This window comes from Pecten maximus, chromosome 4 (assembly GCF_902652985.1).
Source record: "Pecten maximus chromosome 4, xPecMax1.1, whole genome shotgun sequence".
Classification (NCBI taxonomy): domain Eukaryota; kingdom Metazoa; phylum Mollusca; class Bivalvia; order Pectinida; family Pectinidae; genus Pecten; species Pecten maximus.
The window spans coordinates 46,088,239-46,103,186 of NC_047018.1; the positions used below are offsets into that span (position 1 = coordinate 46,088,239).

Consider the following 14,948-nt stretch of genomic DNA (forward strand, 5'->3'; position numbering starts at 1 on the left):
GTTATTAAATTGTGAATCCTTGTTATTAAATTATGAATCCTTGTTATTAAATTGTGAATCCTTGTTATTAAATTGTGAATCCTTGTTATTAAATTATGAATCCTTGTTATTAAATTGTGAATCCTTGTTATTAAATTGTTAAACATAGTTATTCTGCCACAGTTGTGCTCAGTGAAGTTTTAGTAATATATAAGGAATAATAAGAGGCGTTATATCAAAGAAAAAGAGGGAGATGTTTGTATCAAATAAAATTGGGGCATTCATATCAGATAAAAGGACAGACGTCATATCGCATAAAAGGAAGGAGAAGGGAATTACACTCATGTATATCTGGACTTTTATGCAGTATGGTGTAGTTGGTAAGATTGGAGGGGAATTTAATATCACTGTATTCACAGTCATTGAATACAGTGTGAAAATAAATACTTAGTATGAATATTGGCAGAGAATTTGATTTAGCTATATTTGTGGTCATTGAATACTAACAGTGAAAATAAATGCATGAATACATGTATAGTAGGTAGCATTTGTAGAGGGTTTGATTTAGCTATATTCAGTCATTGAATACAGTGTGAACATTAATACATGTATAGTTGGTAATGTTGGCAGAGAATTTGATTTAGCTATATTTGTGGTCGTTGAGTACAGTGTGAAAATAAATACATGTATAGTAGAGGGTTTGATTTAGAGCTATATTCAATCATTGAATACAGTGTGAAAATTAATACATATATAGTAGTTAGCATTTGTAGAGGGTTTTATTTAGAGCTATATTCAATCAATGAATACAGTGTGAAAATAAATACATGTATAGTAGGTAGCATTAATTTGTAGAGGGCTTGATTAAGCTATATTTACAGTCGTTGAATACAGTGTGAAAATAAATATATGTATAGTGGGTAGTATTGGCAGAGAATTTGATTTAGCTATTTTTGGGGTCATTGAATACAATGCGAAAATAAAGACACATGAATACATGTATAGTACGTAGCATTTGTAGAGGGTTTGATTTAGCTATATTCACAGTCATTGAATACAGTGTGAAAATTACCCAGAGAATTCTGAAGTGTTTACTATAGAATGTTTACAAGACGTGTTGGTACCAAATTTAATACCTGGGAACTAGGCCTGACTGAGACCCCGAAATATTAGCCGCATAAAATTTTAAAAAAAAGCTATAGTTATCCAGTAAAAGAAGCCATATGATACAACCTCTGGGCTATGATATCTGAAGACTTGATATTAATCTAATGCTTATATCATCATAAGCTTTGCAGTAGTTCATTGTCAATTAAGAGTCCACAGTAATTAATAAATTTATTTTCAGGTTTTAAAGAAAAATAAACAACTTGTGTTTGATGGTACCTGCAACATTCCAAGTCTGTTCCATGCAGGTTTGTTGAAAATATTTTCGACCTTTGGAAGAGTATTTTATTGAAATTTTATTTTGAATCAAATAGAAATTTTAAATACATATAGTACACTTTTGCATTCAAAGTTGTGTGTAACTTTGCAGTATCATTGAATCACTTGGGTTATTAAAGAAGTAATATTTCAACCAATTTGAACCTAATTTTTGAATAGGCTTAGATTTCCTGCATTTACACTGTGACTATGATAGTATCTATCTCGTCTAAAATGTGTTCTACAAACAAATATTGTATCCCCTCGAAATTTCTTTAGCTTTCAGAAAAATTTTACCCACAAATACTAACCTGGAGAATAACGATGTACAGGGACACAATAGGCTGTGTGCAGTACTGTTATAATCAGGATATAAAAACATCTATGGAGTTGTACATATCCCAATTATATTTTTAATGTTTTGTTCAGGAATTCAGGCGATATGTTTACCAGAACACACGACCGTGAAGTCAGCTTGCTCATTTTTGGTAAGTGAAGTACAACTTTAGCTATGTATCTTTATTCTGGGAGAATAAATCCCTACATCAGAGCCAAGCTACACATATCTACTTGTTGAATGGTTATTTCAGGTTAACAAATTAGCTGTTATTATTAATAAGCTTTTCACAACAATTTTGTTTCACTGAATCAGAAGTTTGAATTTTGCAGAACGAGTTCATCAGTAATGCACCAGAGTGTCCAGTGATGAAGCAAGTGGTAGAAACAGAAGGGCATGTCCTCATGGACAAAGTTCTCAGGGTAGGTACGTCCTCATGGACAAAGTTGTCAGGGTAGGTACGTCCTCATGGACAAAGTTGTCAAGGTAGGTACGTCCTCATGGACAAAGTTCTCAGGGTAGGTACATCCTCATGGACAAAGTTGTCAAGGTAGGTACGTCCTCATGGACAAAGTTCTCAGGGTAGGTCATCCTCATGGACAAAGTTCTCAAGGTAGGTACGTCCTCATGGACAAAGTTCTCAGGGAAGGTCATCCTCATGGACAAAGTTCTCAGGGTAGGTACGTCCTCATGGACAAAGTTGTAAGGGTAGGTACATCCTCATGGACAAAGTTGTAAGGGTAGGTATGTCCTCATGGACAAAGTTGTCAGGGTAGGTACGTCCTCATGGACAAAGTTGTCAGGGTAGGTACGTCCTCATGGACAAAGTTCTCAGGGTAGGTACGTCCTCATGGACAAAGTTGTAAGGGTAGGTACGTCCTCATGGACAAAGTTCTCAGGGTAGGTATGTCCTCATGGACAAAGTTGTAAGGGTAGGTACGTCCTCATGGACAAAGTTGTCAGGGTAGGTATGTCCTCATGGACAAAGTTGTAAGGGTAGGTACATCCTCATGGACAAAGTTCTCAAGGTAGGTATGTCCTCATGGACAAAGTTCTCAAGGTAGGTACGTCCTCATGGACAAAGTTGTAAGGGTAGGTACGTCCTCATGGACAAAGTTGTAAGGGTAGGTACGTCCTCATGGACAAAGTTGTCAGGGTAGGTACGTCCTCATGGAAAAAGTTCTCAGAGTAGGTACGTCCTCATGGACAAAGTTCTCAAGGTAGGTACGTCCTCATGGACAAAGTTCTCAAGGTAGGTATGTCCTCATGGACAAAGTTGTAAGGGTAGGTACGTCCTCATGGACAAAGTTGTCAGGGTAGGTATGTCCTCATGGACAAAGTTGTAAGGGTAGGTACATCCTCATGGACAAAGTTCTCAGAGTAGGTATGTCCTCATGGACAAAGTTCTCAAGGTAGGTACGTCCTCATGGACAAAGTTGTAAGGGTAGGTACGTCCTCATGGACAAAGTTGTAAGGGTAGGTACGTCCTCATGGACAAAGTTGTCAGGGTAGGTACGTCCTCATGGAAAAAGTTCTCAGAGTAGGTACGTCCTCATGGACAAAGTTCTCAAGGTAGGTACGTCCTCATGGACAAAGTTCTCAAGGTAGGTATGTCCTCATGGACAAAGTTGTAAGGGTAGGTACGTCCTCATGGACAAAGTTCTCAAGGTAGGTACGTCCTCATGGACAAAGTTCTCAAGGGAGGTATGTCCTCATGGACAAAGTTGTCAAGGTAGGTACGTCCTCATGGACAAAGTTCTCAGGGTAGGTACGTCCTCATGGACAAAGTTGTAAGGGTAGGTACGTCCTCATGGACAAAGTTGTCAGGGTAGGTACGTCCTCATGGACAAAGTTCTCAGGGTAGGTATGTCCTCATGGACAAAGTTCTCAGGGTAGGTACGTCCTCATGGACAAAGTTGTAAGGGTAGGTACGTCCTCATGGACAAAGTTGTAAGGGTAGGTACGTCCTCATGGACAAAGTTGTAAGGGTAGGAACGTCCTCATGGACAAAGTTCTCAGGGTAGGTATGTCCTCATGGACAAAGTTCTCAGGGTAGGTATGTCCTCATGGACAAAGTTGTAAGGGTAGGTACGTCCTCATGGACAAAGTTGTCAGGGTAGGTACGTCCTCATGGACAAAGTTGTAAGGGTAGGTACGTCCTCATGGACAAAGTTGTAAGGGTAGGTACGTCCTCATGGACAAAGTTGTAAGGGTAGGTACGTCCTCATGGACAAAGTTCTCAAGGTAGGTACGTCCTCATGGACAAAGTTGTAAGGGTAGGTACGTCCTCATGGACAAAGTTCTCAGGGTAGATACGTCAACATGTAGGAAAATCTAATGGTAGGTACATCCTCGTGGACGACGTTCTCTAGGTTTGTTAAATCATGGGTCGTGGTCTTGCTGTTCATTGGTCTACATTATGAAAGCGTTATGAGTAAGGACAGATATACTGTCTATCAACATCAGGGCCCAGTTGTTCAAAAGGTTATTTGCTTAATCAGTTGATTATAGTGAAAATCTCATTCCTCCTTTACTTCAAAACCTGATTGTGTGTATTCCTTAAAATAGGTAGGTAGGAAGAGACTGAAAAGTGTTGTTCTCAGGAAAATTTTGTCTAGTTAGTTTTACCAGAAATAATTTCATCAGGATTTCAAAGTTGTTGTTAAGCTATTATTAGCCTAAATCATCTTTTGAACAACTAGACCCAGATGGTTTACATTCAAATCACTAGTTCAGGGTCCATATAGTCTTTAAATTCTTGAATTTCCATATACCATATAATTATGTAAATTTTACACAAGTAGGAGGAAATGTACTTTCATTCCAAAGAGTAAATCTATGTTTAAATCTTCAGATCATCAAAGATGACATCTTAAGTTATATTGCATTTGGCATATGACGTCACCGGCTCAGTGATTGTAGACATCAAGAAAATGGACAAATTGATGATGAAATCACATGTGAAGTATCAGGTGATGAAATTGTTATTTAGTAATTGTTAAATATCTTTGAATTGCTGTCTACAGGCTATCGGTGGAGAAGGGTCTCGAGGTGTCATAGAACACATAGCTGACATTGTCTTCACACTCAGCAAACACTTTCGACAGAACTTAAACAAGTGGCTAAATGAGATGGTGGATCGAGAGGGATACCCCTCCTCAAGGGTGTCTGAAAGTGAAAAGGAAACGTTTGTAAAGAATATAGGAAGGTTAGTGTACATTGTATTTCTGTTGTGACCATGCAAATGCAATATTGTTAACTAACATTTTTTGCAACAGTTTACTTGAATGTTTAACTTTATCAAATCAAAAATTGTTTCCATTAATTTTTTAGTTTTGCTCTCACTTCATAAAATATTTAACAAGAGTTTTATGAAACAGACTATAGTTGTTATCTTTTGTGAAACACAATATCTTTTTAAAAATATGTGTGGTCATTTGTACATAAATGTGTAGGATCCTTTGTGATATAAATGTGTATGATACTTTGTGATATAAATGTGTATGATACTTTGTGATGTAAAAGTGTATGATCCTTTGTGAAATAAATATACAGGTGTATATGATCCTTTGTGATGTAAATGTAGATGATCATTTGTGATGTAAATGTAGATGATCCTTTGATATATTTGTGATGTAAAAGTGTATGATCCTTTGTGATGTAAATGTGGACGATCCTTTGTGATGTAAAAGTGTATGATCATTTGTGATGTAAATGTAGATGATCCTTTGTGATATAAATATGTATGATCCTTAGTGATGTAAAAGTGTATGATCCTTTGTGATATAAATTTGTATGATCCTTTACGATGTAAAAGTGGATGATCATTTGTGATGTAAATGTAGATGATCCTTTGTGATATAAATATGTGATCATTTATGATTTCAGGGAGAGGATGAATAAGAGGAAAGTGAGAGAACTGATCAAGGAATTCACACTGAAATGCAGAGGCCTGTTTGGGACGGAATACGTTGCCCAGGCAGCAGCAATGCTATGACAGAAAGTCAACTTTACATAGCTGTGTTGTTAAACCTTTAGATTGAGGACGGGTTAGGGCCAATACCAAATGATTTTCTGTTATAAGCTGCAGACTTTGGACTGAGGAAACTGGCTGAAGAGAAGATATACCTCGTGCTGTTATACAAGCAATACTTCCTCTCCTGTGATTGGTGTTGTGTGGCATTTCACTATCTAGGAAATATTGTTTCTAGGTTTTAGTAGTGTGTGTGTGAGATGTGGTAGTGCAGGATCTGAATAATTATTTCGGTTTGATATATTATACAAATGGATACCTGGTAAATACTGTATATCGGGCAGGTTTTTCTTTTGCAATTTTTTTTTTTTTTTTTTTTGTGAATTAAGCAACCCAATCAAAATCGCAAAAAAGAAATGAAATAATGGAATCTGTCAGTGTTGGGTTAGCCTACCTTAGTTTGTCTATAAACATACTAAAATGTGAGCACATCTCAAAGAAAATTTAGATTTTTATATAAATTACATCAAGTAGTTGAACTACATATAACTCTCCAATTCTCATTGTAGGTTCTTAAGTTAAGCCAAAAACATTTGAAGTGAATAAACCAAATTATTTATTTGAAAATAAAAGCCTTGAAATTAAAATGAAAAATGAATGTAGAAATTGCAAATGGTTCATTTAAATCACCCCCCTCCAAAAAAAAAATCACCTCGCAAAAAAACCTGATATACGACATGTTTGATCGAATCTACAGATGTGTAGTTGTGTTTGGTATGATTATACCAATTGATGATTGTGTTTGATAGCAATATACTGATGGGAATAATTTTGTGTGCTTGACGAGATTTTCTAGTGATTTGTGCTAAAACTGTTGTGATAAATTTTAAGTGCTAACCAGACAATGTGTATATAAAATAAGTCTTTGCATTATTTCACCCAAGTCATTCAGCATTGCAATTAAACATGTGTTGATATACATATTAAAAATGTCCAAATATCTCTATGTGAAATGTCTGATGATGTGATACTGGTAAAATTGAACGGTAATATTTATTTGATTGTGGTGTGCATTGTAATTCAAATTTGTATAGAAATGTCACAAATTAATATCAATGAATTATGAAAGTAATTTGTTTTATTTGTACAGTAATGACAAAACCAAGCATGTATCTGTTGTTTTGTCCTGTTTTGAAAACAGAAGAAATCACTATTAAATTGTTCATAATATTACCTCCAATGACATGTCAACTTCTGGCCAAATTCTGTCAAGGCTTGTAATCAAAACTTGAGTGTGTATTGGCCCATCATTATACATGTATAAGAAATACTATAGGTACATTTCCTTCACTGTTATAAATCCTTTCACTATTATACAACTGTGTTTCTTATAAAAAAAAAGAATGCTGGAAAAAAATAACATATACACTTTTCCTTGAACTTTCTATGCAGACATCCTATCACTAGACACCATTTTGATTTTTTTTCTCAGCACTATTTTTCGTGGCGTACCCATTTGACTTTTCCCCCCTTGAAACACTTACAATTTATAACTGCACAAAAACGTACTGAATGGAGTACACATGCCTTCAAGGTTTGAATCTGAGCCGTGACATTATTATAGTGGTTGATCTTTGTCGTGACTGAGTAGTGTAGGCTCAGTACGACCCATTGTGTTGGTTATATATATAGAACTGTTGGAGAGTACTTGCTATCCATATGATCATCTATTTATACAAGATGAGGTTAGGTGTGGTAGAAGGATTGTAAAACAGGACCGCTTGGGTGTATTTCCTGATCATAAACAGAAGACAGTTATCATCGTAAATGTTGGTGTATTCTCAGATTTCAAGGGTTGAGTATGCCGTACTACCATAGACAACATCCCCAGTGTCTATCAATGTGTTTCTTTCCTGGCTGTACTTCTACATACTCTCTTTGCAATGTAAAGTTCGCTAACTTATCACTCTAAAGTTCGCTAACTTATCACTCGTTGAGAAATATCACAAATGTTATTGTCATGTATAGGAATGTTTTAAAGATTTCCCTAGCTCCTAATCATGCCTCCAAACCAAGCATTACTTAACAGACATATTTACATGAGATTTGTATTGGTTTGTACAAAAATACACTGTCATACATCACATTTATTTTACCTTTGAAAGAAGAAATTACCCAAACATGTATAGTGATGATTTGGCACCTGTTAACTTTTGACACTATTAAAAGAAATGAGAGAGCGATGGAGGGAGGGAGGAAGAGAGAGACGGTAGAGAGTAAAGAGAGGGAGAGAGAGCAATCTCAAGTGAATGTACTAAAATAAACTACTGCATACCATTTTGTACAATTTCATAATTTTCTGAAAACTTCATTTAAATCATCATGATGTTGTACAACACTGCACAAGTTCCTGTGATCCTATATATAGCACTGCTGTATATGCCTAACCTTGGATTATAGTGTTATTAGATAGTGTGAGTAAAGCAGGTTTCACCATGGATACTGGTTATGTGTAAAATGAGTGTCACCATGGATACTTGGGTATGTGTATTAAAACAAGTGTTACAATGGATACTGGTTATGTGTAAAATGAGTGTCACTATGGATAATAGGTATGTTTAAAACTATTGTCACCATGGATACTGGGTACCAGGTATGTTATAAACGAATGTCACCATGGATACTGGGTACCAGGTATGTTATAAACGAATGTCACCATGGATACTTGGTATGTTTAAAACGAGTATCACCATGGACACTAAGCATGTATTAACGAGTGTTATGGATATTGAGTAGGTATGTATAAATGAGTGTTACCATGGTTATTGACCATGTATAAATGAGTGTTACCATGGTTATTGAGCATGTATAATTGAGTGTTAAACTGGATACTGAGTTTGCAAGGTGAGTATCACCATGGATACTAATTATGTGTAAAAGAAGTGTTACGGATACCGAGTATGCAACGAGTGTCACCATATGCAAGGATACTGGTTATGTGTAAAATGAGTGTCACCATGGATACTGATTATGTGTAAAATGAGTGTCAACATGGATACTGGGTATGTGCAAATGAATGTTACCATGGATACTGGTTATGTGTAAAATGAGTGTCACCATGGATACTGGTTATGTGTAAAACGAGTGTCACCATGGATACTGGTTATGTGTAAAACGAGTGTCACCATGGATACTGATTATGTGTAAATGAATGTTACCATTGGTACCAATTACCAAATACATTGTGTATGTACATAATGTATATGTTGAATGATTGTTACCATATGGATACTGGGTTACCATGGATGCAGAGTATATGTTAAATGATTGTTACCATACTACCATGGAAACTGGGCATGTGTAAAAGGATGGCTGCCATGGATACCGGATAAGTGTAAATTGAGTGTATTCAAGGATAGATAGTTGGTGTGTGTAAAGCGAGTCATTGTTGATACTGTTTCAATATGAACACATGGAACACAAGATACCCAATGTGTAGCTGTTATTGTAATGCACTGTAATCTCGGTATTTAAGTACTAGAGTTATAATATATTGAACCCAGAACTTCATTGATTAAAAAAATGTCATTCAAACATGACAGTGTTGTTTTCGTTCCCTCTTTAAAGATGACTTGTCACAGGTTGGGACACATTTGATCATTCGTCATCATTTGACAGATGTATTAGTGCATAAACTTACAAATACACAAACAGGAATTCTGAAATTACTTTCATCTTTATTAAACAATTGCTTTAAAAATAATTACTACAGAAATTAATAGCATAGTATCACTGTACAGTTTTCACTTCCAAGTCTGTTTCTCACAATCTACCTTAATTGTTGATTCAAAACTTACTTTATGATTGTGAAACAAGTTTCAAATCTGTCTTAAATTCATCACAACATGATTTATTTCAACCAACATGAGACTTTTGAACACAATCAACATGGAAAATTAGCACTGAGCGTATAGCTTGAACACATCCTGGCAATTTAGGTACATTTGATATATATAGGTGTAAAACAATGAAGGCAGTACAAAATGTATGTATTGAACATAAGTTATGGCTGACACCATAGTAATGATAAAAGATACACCTAGAAACGGGATACACTTTCAGATCCATACAGACTTAAGACTGTCACAGTGTAGTAAGCAAAGACACATTTAATGAATTCACATAATATTCTGACAGATGTTGTGTTGTAGGCTGAAATAAAATTATCTAATACCTGGACAAATATGTGAAACTTGATATACACATTACATACTGTCTTTAACAGCATTCTTGGTATTGCTAAACTAAGATATGTCCCTTACCGTCCCCTGCTAATCTCAACCCAAAATCCCTAAAACTTGATTTTGTCCGAGATATTATAGCCTTATATCATTGTGTGAATGTAGATACAAATCCCTCGAGGAATGAAGCCCCAAGAGTGCCGACATACTTTGGTGTTTAATACATGCAAAAAAGATGGATAACCCAGTAGTTTAATTGATTTGGGACATGACTGTGTATACAGCTAACTTTTCTAAGATGTTTTGTTACTGATTATATGCATATGATTCCTCATTTTTTTCAAGCACAGTGCGCTTATTATGCCAAATGTGGTATACATACATCCAAAATTGGAATCCTTTATGTATAAATATATACTGTAAACGTACTTATTTTAGCGCAATCAAATTTTAGCGCATTTGCAGATTTTAGCCAGTTAGCGCAATGATGAATTAGCGTATCCACATAACTTTCTATAGAAATAGAACGTACAAAAAGTAATTAGCGCAATCATAATTTAGTGCAGGGCTTCCAGCGTGAAAAGCGCTAAAATAATATTACTGCTAAAATATGTACGTTTACAGTATACAGAACAATTCATGCCTGTCATATGAAAATATCTCCCCATATATATTGACATGTCTGAATAGACTTATCTACATGTATAAGACAATTGCTTATATAATGAACATTATACTCCATTCCCTATACATGTTTGTCCTCAAATAAAACCTCAGCCCTAAAATTAAAGTTAAGTATCAATGTGAACCTTTCAGCTTATTTTTTACAAAAAAGAAAGGTAAAATAAAATATGCATGTAAATATATAGTATTATTTCATCAGCTTAAAAACAATTGTACAATTAATATTTAGATCTGTGAAAAGTGAAATACTGACCATGCAAAAAGATATTACATTGAAATGTCTCTACTGATCAATATTAATAATTATTTTACATAGCTATAGGGATAAATTAATGTTCCTAATTAACAAGTGCAAGTGTCAGAGGGAATAAATTGCACAGTATTTTTCTATAACACAAATAAATTAAGGATTGACCGGCCAGTATCAGACATAAGGTGTCTACAGGCTCAATTCATAGGAGAGGGAAAATATAACTACCAGACCAGGGACTTTTGAAACACAGAGCCTCTGGATGCTCTCAAATTCTGAACAACCTAGCCATAGTTTGGCCACCAGCATATATATATTTGGCCCAGTCTAATTATAATTCTACTACACATGGAATCTTGTACTTAAATACACTATACGGCAGCATACATGTAAAATGTATCTACATTTGTACTTGTATATCCAAAAGTGGAACTACTGCAAAAAAAAAGTGGGTTAAGTACTTGTGAATTGTAATTAGCACTGTACTAACATTTTAATAAAAGTGACAATATATACCAGATACAATATTTTATCTTATTACCATATTTGTTATCAAATAAGCCCCTCCCCTTGCGTAAACGAGATCCCAGATGGATCTTGGTGCCCAACATGGAATGATCAATATCAGTCAAATGAAACACTGATCTTTTCTGTTTATATAACAATATATAGCAGTAGCACCCTGCCATTTGTCAAAATCCAAGATGGCCATATTCTTTGTCATCCATTCAGACTTGCATGTACAACTGTAGACCAAGGGGAACCTCAAAATTGAAAAGACAGATAATGGCGATTTAGTATACTTTAAGAAATGGTTATTACACAATGCAGTTTCAATTGTCAAAATCCAAGATGGCTGCTTGTCGGACATCTTGTTTTCCGATCTGTCCCAAAATGCCATATGCACAACAAGGGACCAAGGGGAACCTACATATGAAATTTCAGAAAGATCCCCTTGTACTTTCTGAGAAATAGCGATAACAAACATCAATTGTCAAAATCCAATATGGCCACCTGTCAGCCATATTGTTTTCCGATCTGTCCCAGAATGCAATATGCACAACTAGAGACCAACGGCAACATATATATGAAATTTGAGAAAGGCCCTTCGGTACCTTCTGAGAAATAGCGAAAAAAACAACAACTTCCAATTGTCAAAATCCAAGATGATCGCCTGTCGGCCAGGTTGTTTTCCCGATTAGTCCCAAAATGCAGTACTTTTTGAGAAATAGCGATAACAAGAATTGTTTACAGAGGGACAGACTGATGGAAGCAAGGCGATTTGAGAAGCCCCTTATCATCAGATGGTGGGTTAAAAATCTGGTAGGGGTAATGTACCAGGTATTACCCCTCTCCTAGTGTAAAAGTTTTACATTACCCCTCTCCTAGTGTAAAATTTTTGTATTGCATGTCGCATTTCTAATGTAGAAGTTTTGTATTATCCCTATCCTTAGTGTCAAACTCTTGCAAGTGAGATTTGACTCCGGGGATTGAAGGGACATGTTAAATTCTGATTTTAAAATGAAATTGCTAAAAGTGGAGGATCAGCTAGTTGTATTGGAAGCCTTGATGGTACATTTTTTTAATATTCTTGACATAGTAATAACTAAAACCTTCCTCTGTGATCAATTATTCAAACTTTTTTTATATCGAAGATTAAGTAAAACTGATCCTTGCATGTAGAGTTAAAATCTGTCGGGGACTATGGTAAAAGTCATTGGAACGGTGAAAATATGATGGTGAAATTTGGATTCTCTTTTTATAATATACAATTATAAACAATAATCTTTCATTTTACAATTTTACCCCCATGTGTAACTTGGTAAAAAAAGGTTAGTCATGGAAATTACGATGTTGAAGTGAAAAATATATGACTAGCTTTCAGGAAAATGACTCTTAAGTTGAAATTATATACAGTAGATTCCACTTAATCGGGTAACGCTTAATAGGGTATTTCGTTTATTGGGGTAAAAATTCAAAAAACAAAAGCATTTTCTCTTGCATCATTTTAATTGGGTTGGAAAAGTCGTATTTTTCGGTTATTCGACTACGATAATCCAACCAAAAAATAGAAATGCTCCAGTTTTCACTAAAGTCATCATTTCTTTAAATTTTTAGACTTTTATCAACAAATAGGGTAATTTAGATGGTTAAAATGTCAAAAAACGGTAAAATATTACCTTAAGCAATAATGTTATGTCGGGTTTTGTATATATAAATGAATTATTACAACTCGTTATATAATTACATTATTGTTTTTAATGTCTAATTAAGGCATTAACTGATGATCATTATCCATCAATTCATTATCTTTGTACTGATTTTTAACATACAACACATTGCACATATTGCTTAATATTCAAGGTAAAAGAAAGTTTTGTATGTTCTTTCATTACATTATAGCTAGTGATGACAAAGCAGTTTGTACAATTTGATGTTTCAGAATAAATTAAGGTGACCTTGACCTAACATATAGCCTTAAGCTCAAGAAAAAAAAATATTCCGAAATTTTCAAAATACATGAAAATTAAATATGTCAACTAAAAGTTGTTAATAGAATGCTAAGTAAACCTGATTATTAAGTCTCTAGTGATATGTTCCATAAGTTGCCATAACCCTGAATTTTTTTACTAATTATTAATTATTAATATACAGACAAAACTTGTCTCTGTTATTAAACTACATTGTGCATATGAAGTGCTGTGTAGTAGATCTAGAGCATGTACAGATTAATAATAAATATGCAACAAAAGCCCTAATGGGCCTGTATCACAAACATATCTCATTTAAATAGATTTCATTAACCCCGGATCTTTCTCAGATTTCATTCTTCTACTCCCATAGCATAGGAATAAAAAAAAAAAACATTTTACTGAAAAAATCAAATCAGTTTGGATTTTTGGTTATATAGAAGCCTGGGCCATTAAGAAAAAAATGGGTTGAACCTGGACAAACAGACAGACTGCACAATGGCATATGGATAAGGCTCATTTGTTGGTGAGCCAATATAATTAATGCAAAACAAAAAACAAATAATTTTACACTTTTAAAATCAAACAGTCATCAGAGATGAAATGGGGATAGTTTGATTCTGTCTTTGTTGTCTGGATGCCGTAGAGCAATCTGACAGGTGATCAAGAGTTCAATGTAGGGTGGCCAAAACCGATGATTTATGGTTATGTAAGGATCACTTGGGTTATCGACACATTTGTTCATGAGACTTTCTAAAATCTGTTTTAAGGATATCATGTCATGCAGTTTAAATTTTCGATCTGCAGATCTTAACTTTTTCATCTGTTCTGAAAACACCTGCTGTGAAGGTAATGGAAAATGTTTGTCGACAAATGATCCCAGCTTCTTCACAACCTCCGTGAGATAACTTTCTCCATTTTGTATCTTTTGATAGATCTCCTCTTTGCGACGGTCAGGCATGCGGTCACGTTCTTCCTCTGGACATTGAAGTTTTTTCTGAAGCATTTCTGATACACATTTATTTTGGTTGAGTACTTCTTCTTCCTTTTTTATCATATTATCTATATCCTTTGTTTGTCCACACACAAAAGAATATGTTTCTTGCAATTCTAAAATATCTTTTTCAAGCTCTTTTGTAAATAATTCAAACTGTACTTCTTCATTGTCAGAAATACTGGCCACTGGTGAATGGTGTAAAACATCTAATTCGGCCTTGATTCTTTGGAATTTCGCAGTGAGAATTTTTGGGGACAGTTCGGATAAAGAATGATCATCTGCTTCCTCCCCCGTAGCACCAATAGGAATGGATGGTACATTTGCTTTTTCCAGCTTTGCGAAAGTTTCTTCAACTTCTTCCATTTTGGAATATGTCTTCGCCACTAGATCGTCCTCTTGAGAACACGCCATAGTTCAAATGAAAATCTTGTTTACAAATTGGCGGTGCTTGCATCTTACATGATGATAACACATATCATCTTTAAAGGTAAAATCCAAACATTTATACCTATCTGGGCTTCTGTCATTCATTTTTTCGCGCTTCCTGTTTAGACCGGAAGTAGCACCGGCGAATTGGGTTGCTAAAATTTA

General features: G+C 35.0%; 2 protein-coding genes across 2 annotated transcripts in view; one reads left to right on the forward strand and one right to left on the reverse strand.

The window, feature by feature from the left end:
* Window positions 1-9,313, forward strand: part of LOC117326250 (importin-13-like) — a 40,446-nt gene extending 31,133 nt beyond the window's left edge. The window contains exons 25-29 of the mRNA XM_033882924.1: window positions 1,328-1,394; window positions 1,834-1,892; window positions 2,074-2,163; window positions 4,768-4,949; window positions 5,630-9,313. Coding sequence (XP_033738815.1) covers window positions 1,328-1,394; window positions 1,834-1,892; window positions 2,074-2,163; window positions 4,768-4,949; window positions 5,630-5,738 — 507 coding nt within the window. The 3' untranslated portion in view covers window positions 5,739-9,313. The remainder of the gene's footprint in view (window positions 1-1,327; window positions 1,395-1,833; window positions 1,893-2,073; window positions 2,164-4,767; window positions 4,950-5,629) is intronic.
* A 2,709-nt stretch (window positions 9,314-12,022) lies between these two features.
* Window positions 12,023-14,916, reverse strand: LOC117326253 (centromere protein K-like). The gene has a single exon (XM_033882929.1). The coding sequence runs from the start codon at window positions 14,766-14,768 to the stop codon at window positions 13,953-13,955; it is 816 nt and encodes a 271-aa protein (XP_033738820.1). The 5' UTR covers window positions 14,769-14,916; the 3' UTR covers window positions 12,023-13,952.
* Between the last annotated feature and the right edge of the window lie 32 nt (window positions 14,917-14,948).

What these genes read in the sequence shown, in the direction of transcription:
- LOC117326253 (XM_033882929.1), bottom strand. Translation starts at nt 14,768, where the DNA reads ATGGCGTGTTCTCAAGAGGACGATCTAGTGGCGAAGACATATTCCAAA.